General features: G+C 66.1%; 1 protein-coding gene across 1 annotated transcript in view; it reads left to right on the plus strand.

Moving 5' to 3' along the window:
• Positions 1-411: 411 nt before the first annotated feature.
• RIN3 (Ras and Rab interactor 3) overlaps positions 412-14,475 on the plus strand; it is a 117,401-nt gene continuing 103,337 nt past the window's right edge. Inside the window, exon 1 of the mRNA XM_051826438.2 lies at positions 412-610. Within this exon, the coding sequence (XP_051682398.2) occupies positions 504-610 (107 nt within the window). The 5' untranslated portion in view covers positions 412-503. The remainder of the gene's footprint in view (positions 611-14,475) is intronic.

Consider the following 14,475-nt stretch of genomic DNA (forward strand, 5'->3'; position numbering starts at 1 on the left):
GCTAGGCGTCCGTGGAGGCAGCCAAGGGGAGGCAGCCTGGCCCCCGGGCTGGGACGTGGAGGAGGCGCCCCGTTTGGATCTGAGGCTGCAGCGGCTTGGGGGTGGAGGCGAGGCCGGGACTCCCAGTCGGCGCGCTCCGCTCGCGGCCCCGCGCCCACCCCGAGACTTCTCCGCGAGTTTGCCCCAGCGGGCGGAGGCGGCACTCCGAGGTTGGGCGTCCGCACCGGGCGCGCCGGCTCCGGCACCGCCCGCCGCCTGGCCCGGCCCCGGGGGCGCGGCCGCTGGGGCTTCCGTGTGTCCCAGGGGGCTCGGGGCCGCGAGCCGCCGCCGAATGGCTCTTGACAAAAAAACCTTGACCACCAAGGCCAGCCTCTTCCTGAAAGCCCCGCTCGCGGCGATACAGGAAGTCGCCGGGAGCGAGCGCCCAGCGCGCGGCGGCGGCGGCTTCCCTACTCGGCGCGGGGCGGCGGCGGCGGCGCCCGCTCGGGCCCTTCCCCGGGGCCATGCGAGCGCACGCGACCGCGCGCCGGAGCCTTTCGGAGCAGCGTCCCGCGGCCGCCGCCGACATGAGCCGACGCGCCGGGGCGTCCACGCGCCGGGACCCCGCGGGGTAAGTCGCGGCGCCCGCCCCCCCCCCCCACCGCCCCAACCCGCGCTCGGCCCCAGCCGGGCCGCCCCGCTCCGCCTCCCCGCCCCCAGGAGCCCTCGCAGCTCCTCGGCCGAGGGACACCGGCGGTGGCGGGCGGAGACGAACCCACGGCCGCGGCCAAGGCCAGAGCCAGACCGGTCCTGCGCGGAGGAGGGCAGCCCCGCTGTGTGCGGGACGCGACGACCTGGCTACACTGGGAAGCGCAGACGGTGCTGTTAGGAAACCCGCGCGCGTTTGGGGCGGCCGGGTTGCCAGGGAGGGCGCCCCGACCTGTCAGAGCCGGCGCTGCCGGTGTAGACGCGGCCCCGCTCCGCCCGAACTTTGGATGCAAACACGCACAGTCGCGGCGACGCCAGCCTCTGGCACTCGCGGCTCTGCCCGAGCCCTGCGCACCCCCTCGGGTTTTGGGGTCCGGCCGGCGCGTTCCCGCTGCCCAGCAGGCGACCCTCACTGCCTAAACCGAGGGCCCCTTGGGGTCCCCTTGCCCGCCCCACTGGCCTGTCGGGGGACAGTGACCTTCGGATTGGCCTTGTCAAGCCGGTGCCTGGGTCGGGTCCAGGGCGCGGCGGCTGCGCGTGCTTGGCGCCTGGGAAGCGGCTTCTGAGAGAGGGGACCCGGGGGTCTCCTTTCACGTCCCCCTGCCCGCTCCCCACGCCGCGCCGCCTCTTCGGGCATTGCTTAAGACTGCTCAGCGGAGAAGACCCCTGGCCCCGCAGAGCCCGGTGGGCGTCCCGGGAAGCTGCAGGTGTGGAGGAGGTGCCAGGCGGACAGCGGTCCCCTGGGACAGCCTACGGGCGCCGACGTCCCAGCGCGCGTCTCCGGGAGCCGGGCTCCGGCCTCCGCTGGTTCGGCGTGGAAGCCCTGGGGCTGCGGCTGTGGCCGGGTCCTTCGTCCTCCGCCTCAGTTCTGGAAAACCGGGTTCTGCGCCGCACGGGCCTGGGGGCCGCGGCGGGAGCCCGGCGCAGGCTCTGGTGGGGGGGCGCTGGGGAAGCCGGGCGTGCGCTCGGGTGCGGGGCGCTGAAGGGGCTGGCCGGGCCTGCTGCTGCGGCTTCTGAACGCCTCCCCCACCCCCACCCCCACCCCAGCGACCTCAGCCCGGAAACTGGACGCCTGTTGCTTTGCCTTGGAAGGACCTCTACAAAAACACATGTCGTCCGGTGGAAGGAACAGGGAATTCCGCTGGGGCAGGGCCCCCTGGGCGAGTGCCCGCCACACCCCCGGAGCGGAAAGGAGGCGTCCCTGGGCGGGGGGGGGGGAGCCCGGTGAGAGCCGGGGCTCTGACCTCATCAACTTCCCGTTTTCCCTAGGTACGACCTGGCCTGGCCCACTTCCTCCTGCCTCTGTCCCTTCATTACTGGGCCGTCTTCTCCCCCGGGTGCCTCCCTGCACTTTAAGCACACAATGACAGTCCCCAGATAGCATCTCGTGTAAGTGCACCAGGTGCAGGAATCCCCTAGATAAGCTCCCTGGAATAGGCTTGCATACCCCTGGTGACGGAGAGCTCACTCCCACTGGTGGCAAGCAGGAAATGAAGACACGAGGCTGCCTCCTGCTAATTTGTCTTCTGAGAGTCTGTCCCCCCCACCCGGATCCCAGGCCGTGCGTCAAGTGCTAGTGGGCAGTGCGCAGATGGCCCCCCCAGGACGCAAAGACTGGAGGAGAAAGAATGGGCAGCCTTTTCCCCCCAGCCCAGCCCCGGGCTCTGCTGACCACCCAGGACCCCCCACTCTACTGTCTCCCCACCCCCCGCCCCCAAAACCAAGACCCTGCGGATGTTTGCAAGCCAGCTCTGCTTCCTGTTGCAAAGAGAACATGCAGGCAGAGGAGGGCCGGCAGGCCAGGTCCAGGCGCTGTCTGTCCGCTGTTGGGCTCTGCATTTATGCATTCCAGGGCCGTTCATCAGAGAGCCTCTGGGCCCCCACTGGCAGCTGACATCCCCGCGGGGAGGGGCAGAGCTGGGGCAGAGGGGCCTGGGGACTCAGAGGGCTGATCTGGGCCCAGGAGCCCAGCTGGAGGAGAGGACACTCCCAGAGGACTGAAGGGCGCTTCCCCGGTGTGCGGCCGACCGAGGCCTCGGACGGGCTGGAGGGCTGTGGCCAGGGAGGGTTCCTGCCCTTGGGCTGTGGGCAGACTGCAGGGGGAGGCGGAAGCGGAGGCCAGGAGTTGGGAGAAGGGGACCCAGGGTTTGCTGATGGCCTGGAGGGGAGTGGGAGGCTGTGCTGAGTGAGGCTGCCGAGGGGCCACACCTCAGGGGACAGGTGCAGCCGTGCCCAGGGAACACCCGGGGGTGGGGGTGGCTCCTCCCAGAGCCCCCTCTAGCCAGTACCTTTTGGGGTGGGGGACCCCTGGCAGGCACCCACGCTGCCCTGCTCCGGGAAGCCAAGCACTTGCATCTAAAAACATTTTCTTTAGTTAGTCTCATTTTTTGGTTTGAGATGCAGGGAGCTAGAGAGAGAGACTGAAAGAGATCTTGTATCCTCTCCACGGTGCCTACAATAGCCAGGGCTGGGCCGGCTGAAGCCAGGAGCCCACGACTCAGTCCAAGTCTCCCACGCGGGCGGGCGGCAGGGACCCAAGTCCTGGGGCCGTCACTGCGGCCTCCCGGAGTGCGCACGAGCAGGAAGCTGGGCACTTGGACGGGGCACTCCTGCAGGCCTCTCAGGCGGTGATGACCGCCGTCCCCCACGGCTGCCCTAGGTCTTGCGTCGTGAGAGGCAGGGATGCCTAAGATTCCATTTGGAAAGAGTCCGCTGTTGCAAACGGTGCAGCCGTCCCTGACCTGACCCAGCCTGATCTGATCCTGTTTCACAGTGAGGACACAGGCCCAGGAAGAGGAACTGCCTTCCTCAATGGCGCTGGAGCTGCAGGTGCAACCAGGGCCTAACAGGAAGAGGGGGCTCCCGGGAGCCCCTCAACTAACACAGGCACTGGGGGAGGGGGCTTCCCGGGCGGGGCTCGCCCGGAGCTAAGCTGGTGATGGGTTCAGGGTCCCACCTCACAGCCCCCACCCTCTGCCCCCGGCCCCGGGCCTCCCTGCTCTAGGGGCCAGCGCTCCAGTTCCTGCTGCCATTCCTCCCTGAGACCCAGAACCTGCTGGACCCACGTCCCCACTCCGGCGCACGGGCTCCCTCCCGTGCCCGGGGCCGCACTCCTGTCCCCTACCCCCAGGCCCAGGCCCAGGTCATCTGACTCAGCTGGAGTGAGGGGCTGCTCTACGCATCTGCCCCCAGCCCCTGCTTCCCCGCCCTGCCCTGGGCCTGCCCTGTGTAGTGATCTTCCCTAAAGCACCGCATGTTAAAGTCAGGAAGCCCCGGGAGGCACCTGCAGCTGACTGGGGGCTTCCTGCCCAGAGTGGGGGGGAGTGACAGGACCCCCACCCCGCCCTCTGACCCCTCCGAGTTCCCATTGGCACGGCAAGATTGAGTCCCCTAGGCAGTGACAGGTGAGGCGCAGCGAGAGAGAGGTGGGGGCGGAGGCCGCCGGCAGCGCCCAGCGCCCAGTGACCGGTGACCGCCCCCCGTGGACAGTGAGTTGAGTGTGAGGGACCCCAAGACAGATGCTGCCTGGGATGGGCTGATGAAAAGTGGACCCCGACGTGGGAGAAGTGACTCAGAAAAGCCCCCTGACTTCCTGTTTGTCCCCCCCATTAAGCAGGGGTGGGGCATGAGTCACTCTGTCTTGGGAAGTCCATTGATGCCAGTTCTAGAACTTTCCATTCATGTAACTATTCCCCGGAGTCTGCCCTTATTCTGGGAACCAGGAAGTTGACCTGTCCCCCACCGCAGTTGTGTCTGAAACCCGCGCGTGTCCTCCAGGGTGGGAGCTGACAATGGACATGACAGCGGGGCCGTCGCCTGCTGACCGCTGCTCGGTCCCAAGGCCCGGAGGAGCCATTCTGCTGCTGTGGCTTCCGCTGGCGAGGACCTTGGGCTGGGCAGGGAGAGCAGCAGGTCCCCCCGCGGCCTGCTCCGTGGCCCGGCCTAGTCACCTCCACAGCTCTGCCCTTCCCAGCCACAGCCTTGTGCCTTGCCCTGGGCAGCCCCTTCTGCCCTTTGTAAAAAGGTCTGCCTCCTCCAGGAAGCCTTCCACGCATGCCAGCTTGCAAGGACTCCTCGTTCACATGAACCACTTGTCCACTTGGCACGGGGCCGGGGAAGGGGCTCCCTGCCAGGCTGTGGCCTCTGAGATCAGCGTCCTGTCCCGGCGTAGGGGACAGCGGCGACACTCTGTGCCGCTCTCCTCCTGACACAGTGTTCCACGGCTCGTGTGGCCTTGAAGACCAGCCCGGGTGTCCACAGGGCACGGGCAGGGCCTTGTTGACCCCGCATCTGTGTGGCTGCGAGCCTCGGGCCTTTTGTAGAACAATCTGGAAGCCAGTGTTGCCATCACGGCCTCGCCTGTCGCCCCTGCACGGCCCCGTGCCTGTCCCCCCTCCTCAGAGGCGACCCCTTGGCCGGAAGTAGCGCTGCTGAGCGGGAGCGTGGGAAGTGGCCCAGAGCCCCCCACGCCCCATCCTGCCAGTCATCCGGGTGCCTCGCCCCAGCCAGCTGCTGGGGAACCGGCGGCCTGGGGCCGCTGTGGTCGGGCCGGGGCTGTCTGTGAAGCGGCGGCCGCGCCTGCTCAGGCCACATCCTCTGGGCCACGGCGCCCCTCACCCTGCATCCGTTCCGCGTGTGAGGGCCCCGGGGGACAGGCAGACTGGGAGGAGAGACCCCCAGCTGGGGGAGGGAGCGCCTCAGCGCCCCTGAAGCCGCCGCCCCCGCCTCGCCCTGGGCTCCGGCTTCTCTAGCAAAGCTAAGAGCCTCGTCCACTCTGATTAACCAGGGGACTGAGACGCCAGCCCCTCCGACTCCTGGGTGGCGCCTCCCGCCCCGTGGGGTATCAGGAGAGGGCCGGAGGAAGGAGGGGCCCACGGCGGGGCGGGGCACGCAGGACCCCCGGGCCTCACCGGTGTCGTGGTCCCCGCGTCTGTACCTTCCACCACCTCCGGGAGAGCTTCCCAACCTTGCCAGTCCTCATCCAGCCTCACCCGACCTCTGCACCCCCCATGCTTCCGCCCAGCCAGCCGCCTACCCGCCAGCCCACCCACACCCCCACATCCAGCCAGCTACTGAGCACTTGAGCACCCAGCAGTCCGCAGTTTGTCCTCTAGGGAAAGTAAGAGACGTGCACATGATTGAAGTATAGGGCATCGTATAGAAAGGCACCAGGGCTCTCGTACCCGGCCAGGCAGGGAGGACTCCCTGGAAGAGGTGGCATTTGCGTCTGGTCTCGAAGAATGAGTGAGGTTTTAACTGCTGATGACATCGGGCCTCGGCAGGGAAAGCCTTCCAGGTGGCCAGGAGGCATCGGATGGGGGAGGGGGAAAGGCCGAGGGGAGCGGTGTGCAGCTGGGGGCTGCCGCCCCGCACGCGGGTGGGGTGTGTGTGTGCGCGCGTGCTCAGATAAAGGTCCCTCCAGCACACGGAGCCGTGTGCGGCCGGCCAGCGTCCTGGCGCCTGTGGGCCTGGCCCCGCCGTGCGAGCCTGCGCCCTGGCCGGCCGTGTGTGCGCACGCGCGGCTTCGCTGCTCTGTGCACCGTTTTCCTGAGCACGCATCTCGCGTTGAGCTGGTCCCCTGCCCGCTCTGCCGGCTTCCTCCTGGCGGGGTCGTCATACCGGTTGGAGCCGGCTGAGTCGGGTCTGGGTTGACTTCCTGGCTTCTTTCTGGGTCCCCCGTGTTTTCACCGAAGCTCCTGAAAACCCATGTGGCTCTGTCACCATCCCGGAGCCTTGAGTTCAAGGGCAAGGCAGAGCCTGCTGATTGGCCCCGAATTTCAGCTGGCTGTCTTGTGCAGCTATGTCCCCGTCTCCTTATAGCTGGGTGTGGCCACGTGTAAGTTCAGGACCGAGAGATGTAAGGCATCTGAAGACGCCCTGAAAGGGAAGGGATACGTCTGTGTCACCTTTCCTGTTTCTTGTTGGCTGAAATGCAGAGATGATGGCAGGAGCTGAAGCAGCCATCTTGGACTCTGAGGTGAACTTGAGAGTGGAAACTGTGTAGCAGGGTGGAACAACAAAATAGTAAGGGTCCTAGCCATGTTGGAGCAGCGCCCTCCCCGGACCGCCCACCCAGACTTGCTGCTGCTCTAGACTTTCTGTCACTGGTGGACACAGCCAGTCTTCCCTGACCCAGAATGCTGTTCTCTCATGACACGGCACCAAGTCACGTGCCAGAAGCACTGAGCTGCCCTGCCGGGCTGCCTGCAGGTCCTTGGCCCCGGCATCAGCAGGCAGGAGGAGGCAGAGGAGAGAGCCGGGATTGCAAACATTGTTTCCCACGTCGAGGGTTCGTGAGCCTCAGGTCAGCGGCTTTGGCTTGTGTCTGTGCCGCCAGCGCCTTGCGTCCTGACCAAGGTCTCCGTGGCTCCGTCCCCATCCGCACCTGAGATCCAGGTCTCTCCGGGTCACACCTCCCGTGCACCCGCGTCCCGACCTCCTGGGCGGTTCCATGTCCTCCCTGGCTGCCGTCAGGCTCACGTCCATTGCCTGTCGCTGGGCCCTCGCTGGCTGCCTGCTGTCCACCAGAGGCCTCGGTGTCCACCGGCTCAGCTGTGGCCAGGACCCGACTTCCCCTTCCCACGGCCGCAACGGCTCCTGCTCGGAGCCGCCCTCCCACAGCCCCGCATCAGCCCCTGGACGTGGCCAGACCCTAGGGGCTGCACCTGGAGGCCCCAGGGACAGCCTGGAGTTGAGCAGGGTGGGCTGTCTGGAGAGTGGTCTCTCTCCCTGGCCAGAGCAGCCCACCCCGGCCCCCAGCCCTGCGGGCCTTGGAGCTCAGGGCTGCTCCGGGGATCCCCCAGCCAGGCCCTGCCCGGGCGCTCTGTGCTCACACAGGGGCCCTGGTTTCCCCGAGGCTCTATCCTGGGCTCAGTGCAGGCACGGGGCGCTCCCGCGTGGCAGGCCCCAGAGGTGGGGGCACGGGGCTGCCTCTCCCTCCAGCCCTGCGGAAGGTTCTGAGGGCTTTCCTGCCTCAAGGCCCGAGCGCACCTGCCCTACCTCCACCTCCAGCAAGGCGCCTCCCAGGACTGTTGCGCGGGTTGTTCACTGCTCAAGGGCACCTGGCAGAGAGAAAGGCAGGTGGGGGCGCCGCACCTTCGGTCTCTGGGCAGACCGCATGTTACGGCAGGTGTGTCACCCAGAGGTGGGGGTCATCCCGAAGCCCGGCGAGCAAGGGAGGAGCACCTGGCTCTCGCTTACGCAGGGGCCCTGGCCAGCCACACGCCCAGGGCCTCCCCCTCCCGCCTGCGGCAGCTTCCTCTCTGCCGAGGGCCCACTGGTTTGTAAGCATCCGTGGGTGGGGAGGGGGGAGGGTCTGGCACAGCCTTTGAGGAATGTTTGTTGAATGAATATAGGACAGGTTGATGCCAAAGGGCAGGGCGAGGAGGAACTGACAGAGAGGCCCTGGGGGAGGGGAGGGGCCCACTGCGAGGTCTGCCGTGTGTTGGGGGCGGCCGTCGAAGCTGGGCGCAGGCAGCAGAGTGAGGGCCGATGACTCTAAGTGGCTGGAGAAACAGAGACTCCACCTGCTCGGCCCGCGCCCCACCCTCGCAGGGCCGAGCTGCCGAAGCCCCACACTCCTCCCGCCCTTAGCCTGCACCCCGCCCTGGCCTGCACAGCGCTGGTCCAGAGGTGACCTGGAACCTTGTCCTTGCCCCGTCTCGGGGGACACAGGACCGTCGCCTGGTGCCGCAGGCTGCAGGCTGCCCGGGCTGCTCCAGGGCGGTGTCTGGGAGGTGCCAGCCGAGCTGAGGTGGGGTGGGGTCTCAGGGAAGCAACCCCCGCTCTGCCTCTCCCTGGCTCCAGTGGCCCTGGGCATCCTTGGCTCCTTGGCTGTCGCATGCCTGCTGCCTGTGTGTGTCTCTCTCCTCGTCTGGGGACACTCGACACTCTGGATTGGGGGCCCACCCTGCTCCACTAGGCCCTCATCCTACCTGGCCTGGGCAGCAGCCCCCACTCCTGCAAGTGAGACACAAGGAGGCTCCATCACCCGCCCGCGCCGGAGCCCTCTGTGGCCGGCCCCTCCCTGCCCGGCAGTCGCTGTGGCCAACTTCCCCGCGTCCTGGGATGGGGTGGGGGTGCGGGTCCTGCCCTGTGGCGCCCCCTGGCGGCGCGCTGCGGGTGAGCAGTCAGCCCTGTTGCATCGCTGAGTTTTTGTGACCTGGCTGTGCCAGTATCCCTGGGGCGCCTCTGGCTCAACTCCAGGCTTTGGTGATTGCAAATGCAGACGTGTGGGTGTGGTTTTTTTCCTAGCCGAAGCGCGTGGGCAGCTAGCACTAGGGCTGCGGTATGCAGGGAGCAGGAAGCGAGGCCAGAAAGGCCGCTGGGCTGGGGTCCGGGCAGTGGGCGTAGGATGTTCTAAGAACCTGGCGGTGGATCAGGTGTGTGCTGTGGGGGCGGGGAGATGGTGGCAGTCACGACTCGGCCTGCCTGGCTGGGCAGGGGGAGCTGGGACAGGCCGGTGCTTGGGCTGAGGCTGGGCAGTCCGTCCGGTGGCCTGGGTTTGCTGGTGGGCAGAGGAAGGCGACGGCCGTGGACCACAAGTCAGTGTGTGGGAAGGAGAGGCACCTACAAGGAGTTAATAAACGTGGCTGGTTCTTCGTGGTTCCCCGCAGGGCCCCGAGGCCACACCCTCCTGTCCACTCTACTCCCATGGGGCAACGGGGCGCCAGCTCCGTGAGTGGCTGTGGAGCCGTGGGGAGCCTCGTTGCGGCTCTAATCATTGCGGATCCCGGGTGTGCAGGCACTGCCTGGCCAGCGTGGGGCGCTGCAGCTCACGCACACTGGGGGCTTCACAGAGACTCCCGGCTGGGACACCCCCATGTTGGGGTAGGCGGAGGCTCTGCCAACAGTCGCCACCAACATCGTGGTCAGCGGGGAGGAGGTGGCGCCCGACCTAGGATGCGAGGGGACAGGTGTGGTTGACAAAGCGACGCTTAGCTTCAATTCTCAATGCTTATCAATTCTGTATTTGCAGTCCTGCTGCTTGCTTACGTTCACGTGTGAGCCCCAGGTGGGTGGGTCCTGGTGTCCCTTTCCAGGCCACCCAAGAATGTGCCCGGGGAGGGGGGTGCGCTATTTGAGTCGACCGACAGGTGCACACCGCCCCAGCTGAGGCTGAACAAGGGGACGCGCGGCCTGCTTGCTTCAGCTCTCAGCTGCGAGGCAGCATCCTGGTGGAGGTCTCTGTTTAAGACAGCCCGCAGGCTTGGCGCGCAGGCGCTGGGGGGCCGGGGAGGGGGGGAGCTGCAGGCCTGAGCCCTAGCGTCGCGGCTGGGAGCCTGGGATGCAAACCCCGAGAGGTGCCCCTGAGCAGAGGCCATCACCGTGGAACACCGCCGGCAGTGCTGTGAGCGAAGGCTGGCAGGAGCCGGCCCCAGGATATCCCCGAGAGCGGGGGTTCAGGATCTGCTGACTCCAAGTCCCCCGCCACTTTCTACAGCGTGATTGTCCCAGGCCTGTCCCCTGCACGGTCGGGCCTCTGCTGCCGGCCCCGGGGGTTGGCGGGATCCCTCCAGTCTGGCGGCTGTGGCCTTCTCTGGCCTCCAGTGGAGTTCAAGAGCTGGACAGGAGAGATTCCAAGAAGGGGAGCGGCCAGGCCTGCACTTCACACCCTGCGATTCTAGTGGAAGAATTCTTCCCCTGGGCGGAGGCAGCCCGCAGCAGGAATTCTGACGCCCGGCCAGCAGGGGTGTCTTGCCGCCTGCAAGGGCCCCTTGGCTAAGAGCTTTTTCTCAGTCGTTGTCTCCGTGCCCAGGAGGAAGCAGAGCACAGCGGGTGACAGGGTCAGGACCTGAGTCCAAGTTCGTTGAGGCCAGAGCTGGCCCCGTGAGGTGGAGATGTGGTGGAGAACCTGGGAGGAGGAGGCGTGCCGGGCGCACCTGCCCACCGCCCTCGTCGTCCCCGGCGGAGGCCCTGGCCTGGGAGTCTTTGGGCCCTGGGGTGCGGTGTGCCTGTGCTGCCGCAGCGCTGCCCCGCGTGGGCCCCTTACCCTGCAGTGAGCCGTGGTCCTGGCACCAGGGCCCCGTGGCTGACACGGTGGGAGTTGCCTGCTCACAGCGCTGGAGGCTGGGAAGACCCAGGTCAGGGCCCCGGCAGATTGGGTGTCTGGCGAGATCTCGCTACCTGGTTTGTAGCGGGCAGTCTGCTGTCTGCACCCCCTAGTGGCAAAAGTAACAGCTCTCTAGGCTCCCGATTACAAGGGCATTAATCCCCATCAGGAGGACTCCACCCCCATGACCTAAGCACCTGCCAAAGGCCCCGCCTCCTATGCCCTTACTCAGGGGTTATGCGGGGGGGGGGGGGGGGGGATGCATAATCATTTAGTCTGTGTCACTCGACCCCCTCCCGTCTCCCGCTCTTGACAGCTCAGCAACCTTAGCGTGCGATCCCATGGGGGCAGGTGGGGCGGGCTTTACCAGGGAGCCAAAGCCCCAGGCTGGGATTCCAGGCCGGGACGCTCGGTCTCCAGGTGGTTCTTCAGGCTGGGCCTGGGCCTGGGCGGCTGCAGCCTGCTCTGGCCGCACACAGGACACCCTTCGTCCTAGGGGAGGAAATGCGGTCACACTGCTGGGGGTGGCAGCGTGACTCAGTGTCACGGGGAGGGGGTGTGTGTGTGGCCGTGACACCACAGCAGTTTCCTGCACCGTCCTTGGCCAGCAGCGCCCGTGGAGGGCAGCCCTGCAGAGCCGGCTTTGCGTGCTGACATCAGGGGTCCATGCACGTCTCCCCTTGCCCCCACCATGGTTGCATCCCCTGTCCTGGGGACACCCTCATAGCATGGAGAGAGCTGAGGCCCAGGGAGGGAGGGAGACAGCGCAGGCCTGTGGCAGAGGCTGGGGCAGCAAGCCGAAGCCTTCTCTCGGCACCAGTGTGTCTACAGCCACCCCTTCCGCCCAAGCCCCTTGCCCCCCCCCCCCCGCCCTCTGCCCCGATGTGGGGGAGGGGAGGGCTGCAGTCTCCTTCCCTATTCCCAGCCTCACCCCAGACAACGGGGAGCCGCTGAGTAAGCAGCCGGCAGGGTCAGAGGCCAGGTCCCCACGGGATGGGATGTGTGGGCCACCACGTGTTGTGGGTGCTCCTGGTGGGAGGGGCCGAGGACATGCCTGCCCACGTGTCTGAGCCTCAAGGCTTCTGGCTCCTCTTCTCCCAGACTGCTTCACGCCCGGGCAGGAGACGGTGGGCACGGGTGCGGGGAGCCTCGGAAATCTGGTGGGGGGTGAGCCTAGGACGGACTGAGCTGGGCTCCAGGTGTAACAGCTGGGCCCCAGCCGAGGGCCTTGACCGGCACGGGCCCTGCAGAGCTGCCCTGGGGGAGGGGTGACCTGGGCCTGGAACCTCCTTTCCCAGAGAGCTCGCCGGGTGGGGGGGGGGCGTGCTGATGGCAATAACAGCGTGCACGTGGTTTTCTTCTTGTGCCGTTTTTCTTTCTTCCTGGGGGGAAACAAATCCACGGTCACGCAGGAATTCACGTGCATGCTGAAAAGACAAGCAGGAGGAAAGGCCAGACCTACCTTAGCCCACGTGGCAGCCACCAGCCAACATGGCTGCCTTCCAGTTAAGTGTATTAAAATGCAGGCACAGCTGTGCTAGCCACATTTCACGTTGCCCGGAAGCCACATGTGGCTCGCGGGGCCGCCTTGGCCAGGGCAGGTGGAGACGTCTCCATCCATGTGCAGAACTCTGTGGGGCCGCACTGGCTGGACCGTACACGAGGAGAACCCTGCCGGCCCAGACGGTTCGATTCCCTCGTAATCCCTCAGGCATTTATGTAGTTGTGGGTCTCTATGGAGATAGCGTCTATGAGTTTACCAAAGCTCTCTGACACACGGCTCCGTCCGCCTGCCCAGGGTATGGGAATGGCATTTCCCTTCTGTGTTTGCTATGAAGGTAAATGGGAGGCTGGGATGTCCCTGGGGACCAGAAGCCTCGCCCTTGGGTTGCAGGGGGTAGCTGGGGTGCAGCCTGTAGGGGGCAGTGCCGGTCGCTTCTGGTCCCTGTGTGTTCTGTCCACTGTGTGTGAGAGAGACTCAGACACGCGGGTCAGTCTGGAAAGTCTCCCTCCTGGCCGTCCACGGGGTGGGGGAGGTTCAGAAAGTTCCTGGAAAGATGAGTTTATTTCAGTGCCAAAAGCAGTTGAAAGCCAGGCCTGGTTTTGCTTTGTGTTTGCTTTTTGTTTGTTTCAAGGCAGAATCCTATTCCCCAGCCCGGATATTCTCTGGGCCCGGGACCCCCGAGCCCAGCCTGGCCCTCTGTGGAGTGTGAGACCCAGGGGTGTGCCAGTGCTGCTGCAGGGGGACGGGGGACCCAGGCCCCAGGAGTGTGCGTTTGTAAGGTTTGTTTAGTTGGTTGTATTTATCCCAGAGGCAAAACGAGAGAGGGAAGGAGAGAGAGAGAGAGGGGTCTTGCATTTGCTGGTTCACTCCCCAGACGCCCTCAACAGCTGGGGCTGAGCCAGGAGCTCCATCCGGGTCTCCTACACAGGTGGCAGGGACGCAGGTAGTGGGGCCGTCGCCCACTGCCTCCCAGGTGCACACCAGCAGAGAGCTGGGTCAGAGGCCGGGGCTGAATCGCAGGCACCGTGCAATGGGACGTGGGCATCTGAAGCAGCAGCCTGCGCCTGCGCCTGCGCCTGCATGGGTGTTTCTGGTAATACACATTTTCCCTGACCTTCTGAATACCTCTCGTATTCTTGGGTCTTTGTTGTTTCCCCTGAAATTTTCGCTTGTCGTTCAGTGTAGCGAAGAGGAGGGGGTCGCTTAATGTCAGTGCCAACCGCCGCCGTGGTGCGGGTCCCACTCCCACCTGCAAAGCGGATTGTTCCCCACGGCCACCCCCACGCTTGGCAGCGTGGTCTCCATCCCAGGTCCTTCCCGGTGGGTGCCTGCTGGATGAGACCCCCTGGCTGCTCGCAGACCGTTTGGATCCCAAGGTCTTGGACATCCCCTGGGCTACTTAGCACTGAGCAATTCCTAACACATAGATTGCTCGGCTTGCACTCCCGAAGGTGGGACGTCCAGGGGGAGGGGCTGCCTGTGGCGAGGTTGCTCTCCCTGCTGGGGACTTCTGGGCAGGATCCCAAGGTGGCACACAGGATGTCACCTGGCGAGACCGGGTATCCTGGGGGGCCCTCTCTTCCTCCTCCTCCTCCGCCTCCTCTCCTCCTCCCCCAGGGCCCCACCCCCAGGGCCTCCGGTCCTCAGCGCCACCCAGAGATGCCGCCTCGAGCAGGGCCCCAGCCACGTTTCCCCACTGTCCTGGTGACGGTGACACTGGCCGTGAGTGTGCGTGGGAGCGTTCAGGCCGCTGTGTGTCAGGTGTCGGGGAGGCCTGGGGCCCGCTTTGCCATTGGCTGGCTTGCATTGTCCCTGTCGATGGTGCGGGTTCTACATGCAGTCTGGTTGCGAGCCCTTTGTCCATTCTGCGTGCTGCACACGTCTCCCCTCGGGGCTGGAACTCGCACCCTGGGAATGGCGTCTCGGGGGACGCAGCCTTGGTTTGACTGTGCTCACTCTGACCGGTAGTCTGTTCATTGCGGGTCGGGGTGCGTGCTGGCGAAGAAGCCTCTCCTGCGAAAAATCTGAATTTTCGTCCTTTTGCTGTTCAGCTTTGGGTCGGGACAGAGTCCGTTTGGGGCTGACGGCCGTGCACGCGGCCACGGCTCTTTCGTGCCCCTCGTGGGGTCCGCGGTTTGTTCGGTGCCTTTTCCTGGGAAGACTGCACCCTCCTCGGGGTTCCCCGGGGCCGCCCAGACCCCTGGGGGCTGTGACGGTAGGGCTGTGTTTCTGT

Source organism: Oryctolagus cuniculus, chromosome 20 (assembly GCF_964237555.1).
Source record: "Oryctolagus cuniculus chromosome 20, mOryCun1.1, whole genome shotgun sequence".
Classification (NCBI taxonomy): domain Eukaryota; kingdom Metazoa; phylum Chordata; class Mammalia; order Lagomorpha; family Leporidae; genus Oryctolagus; species Oryctolagus cuniculus.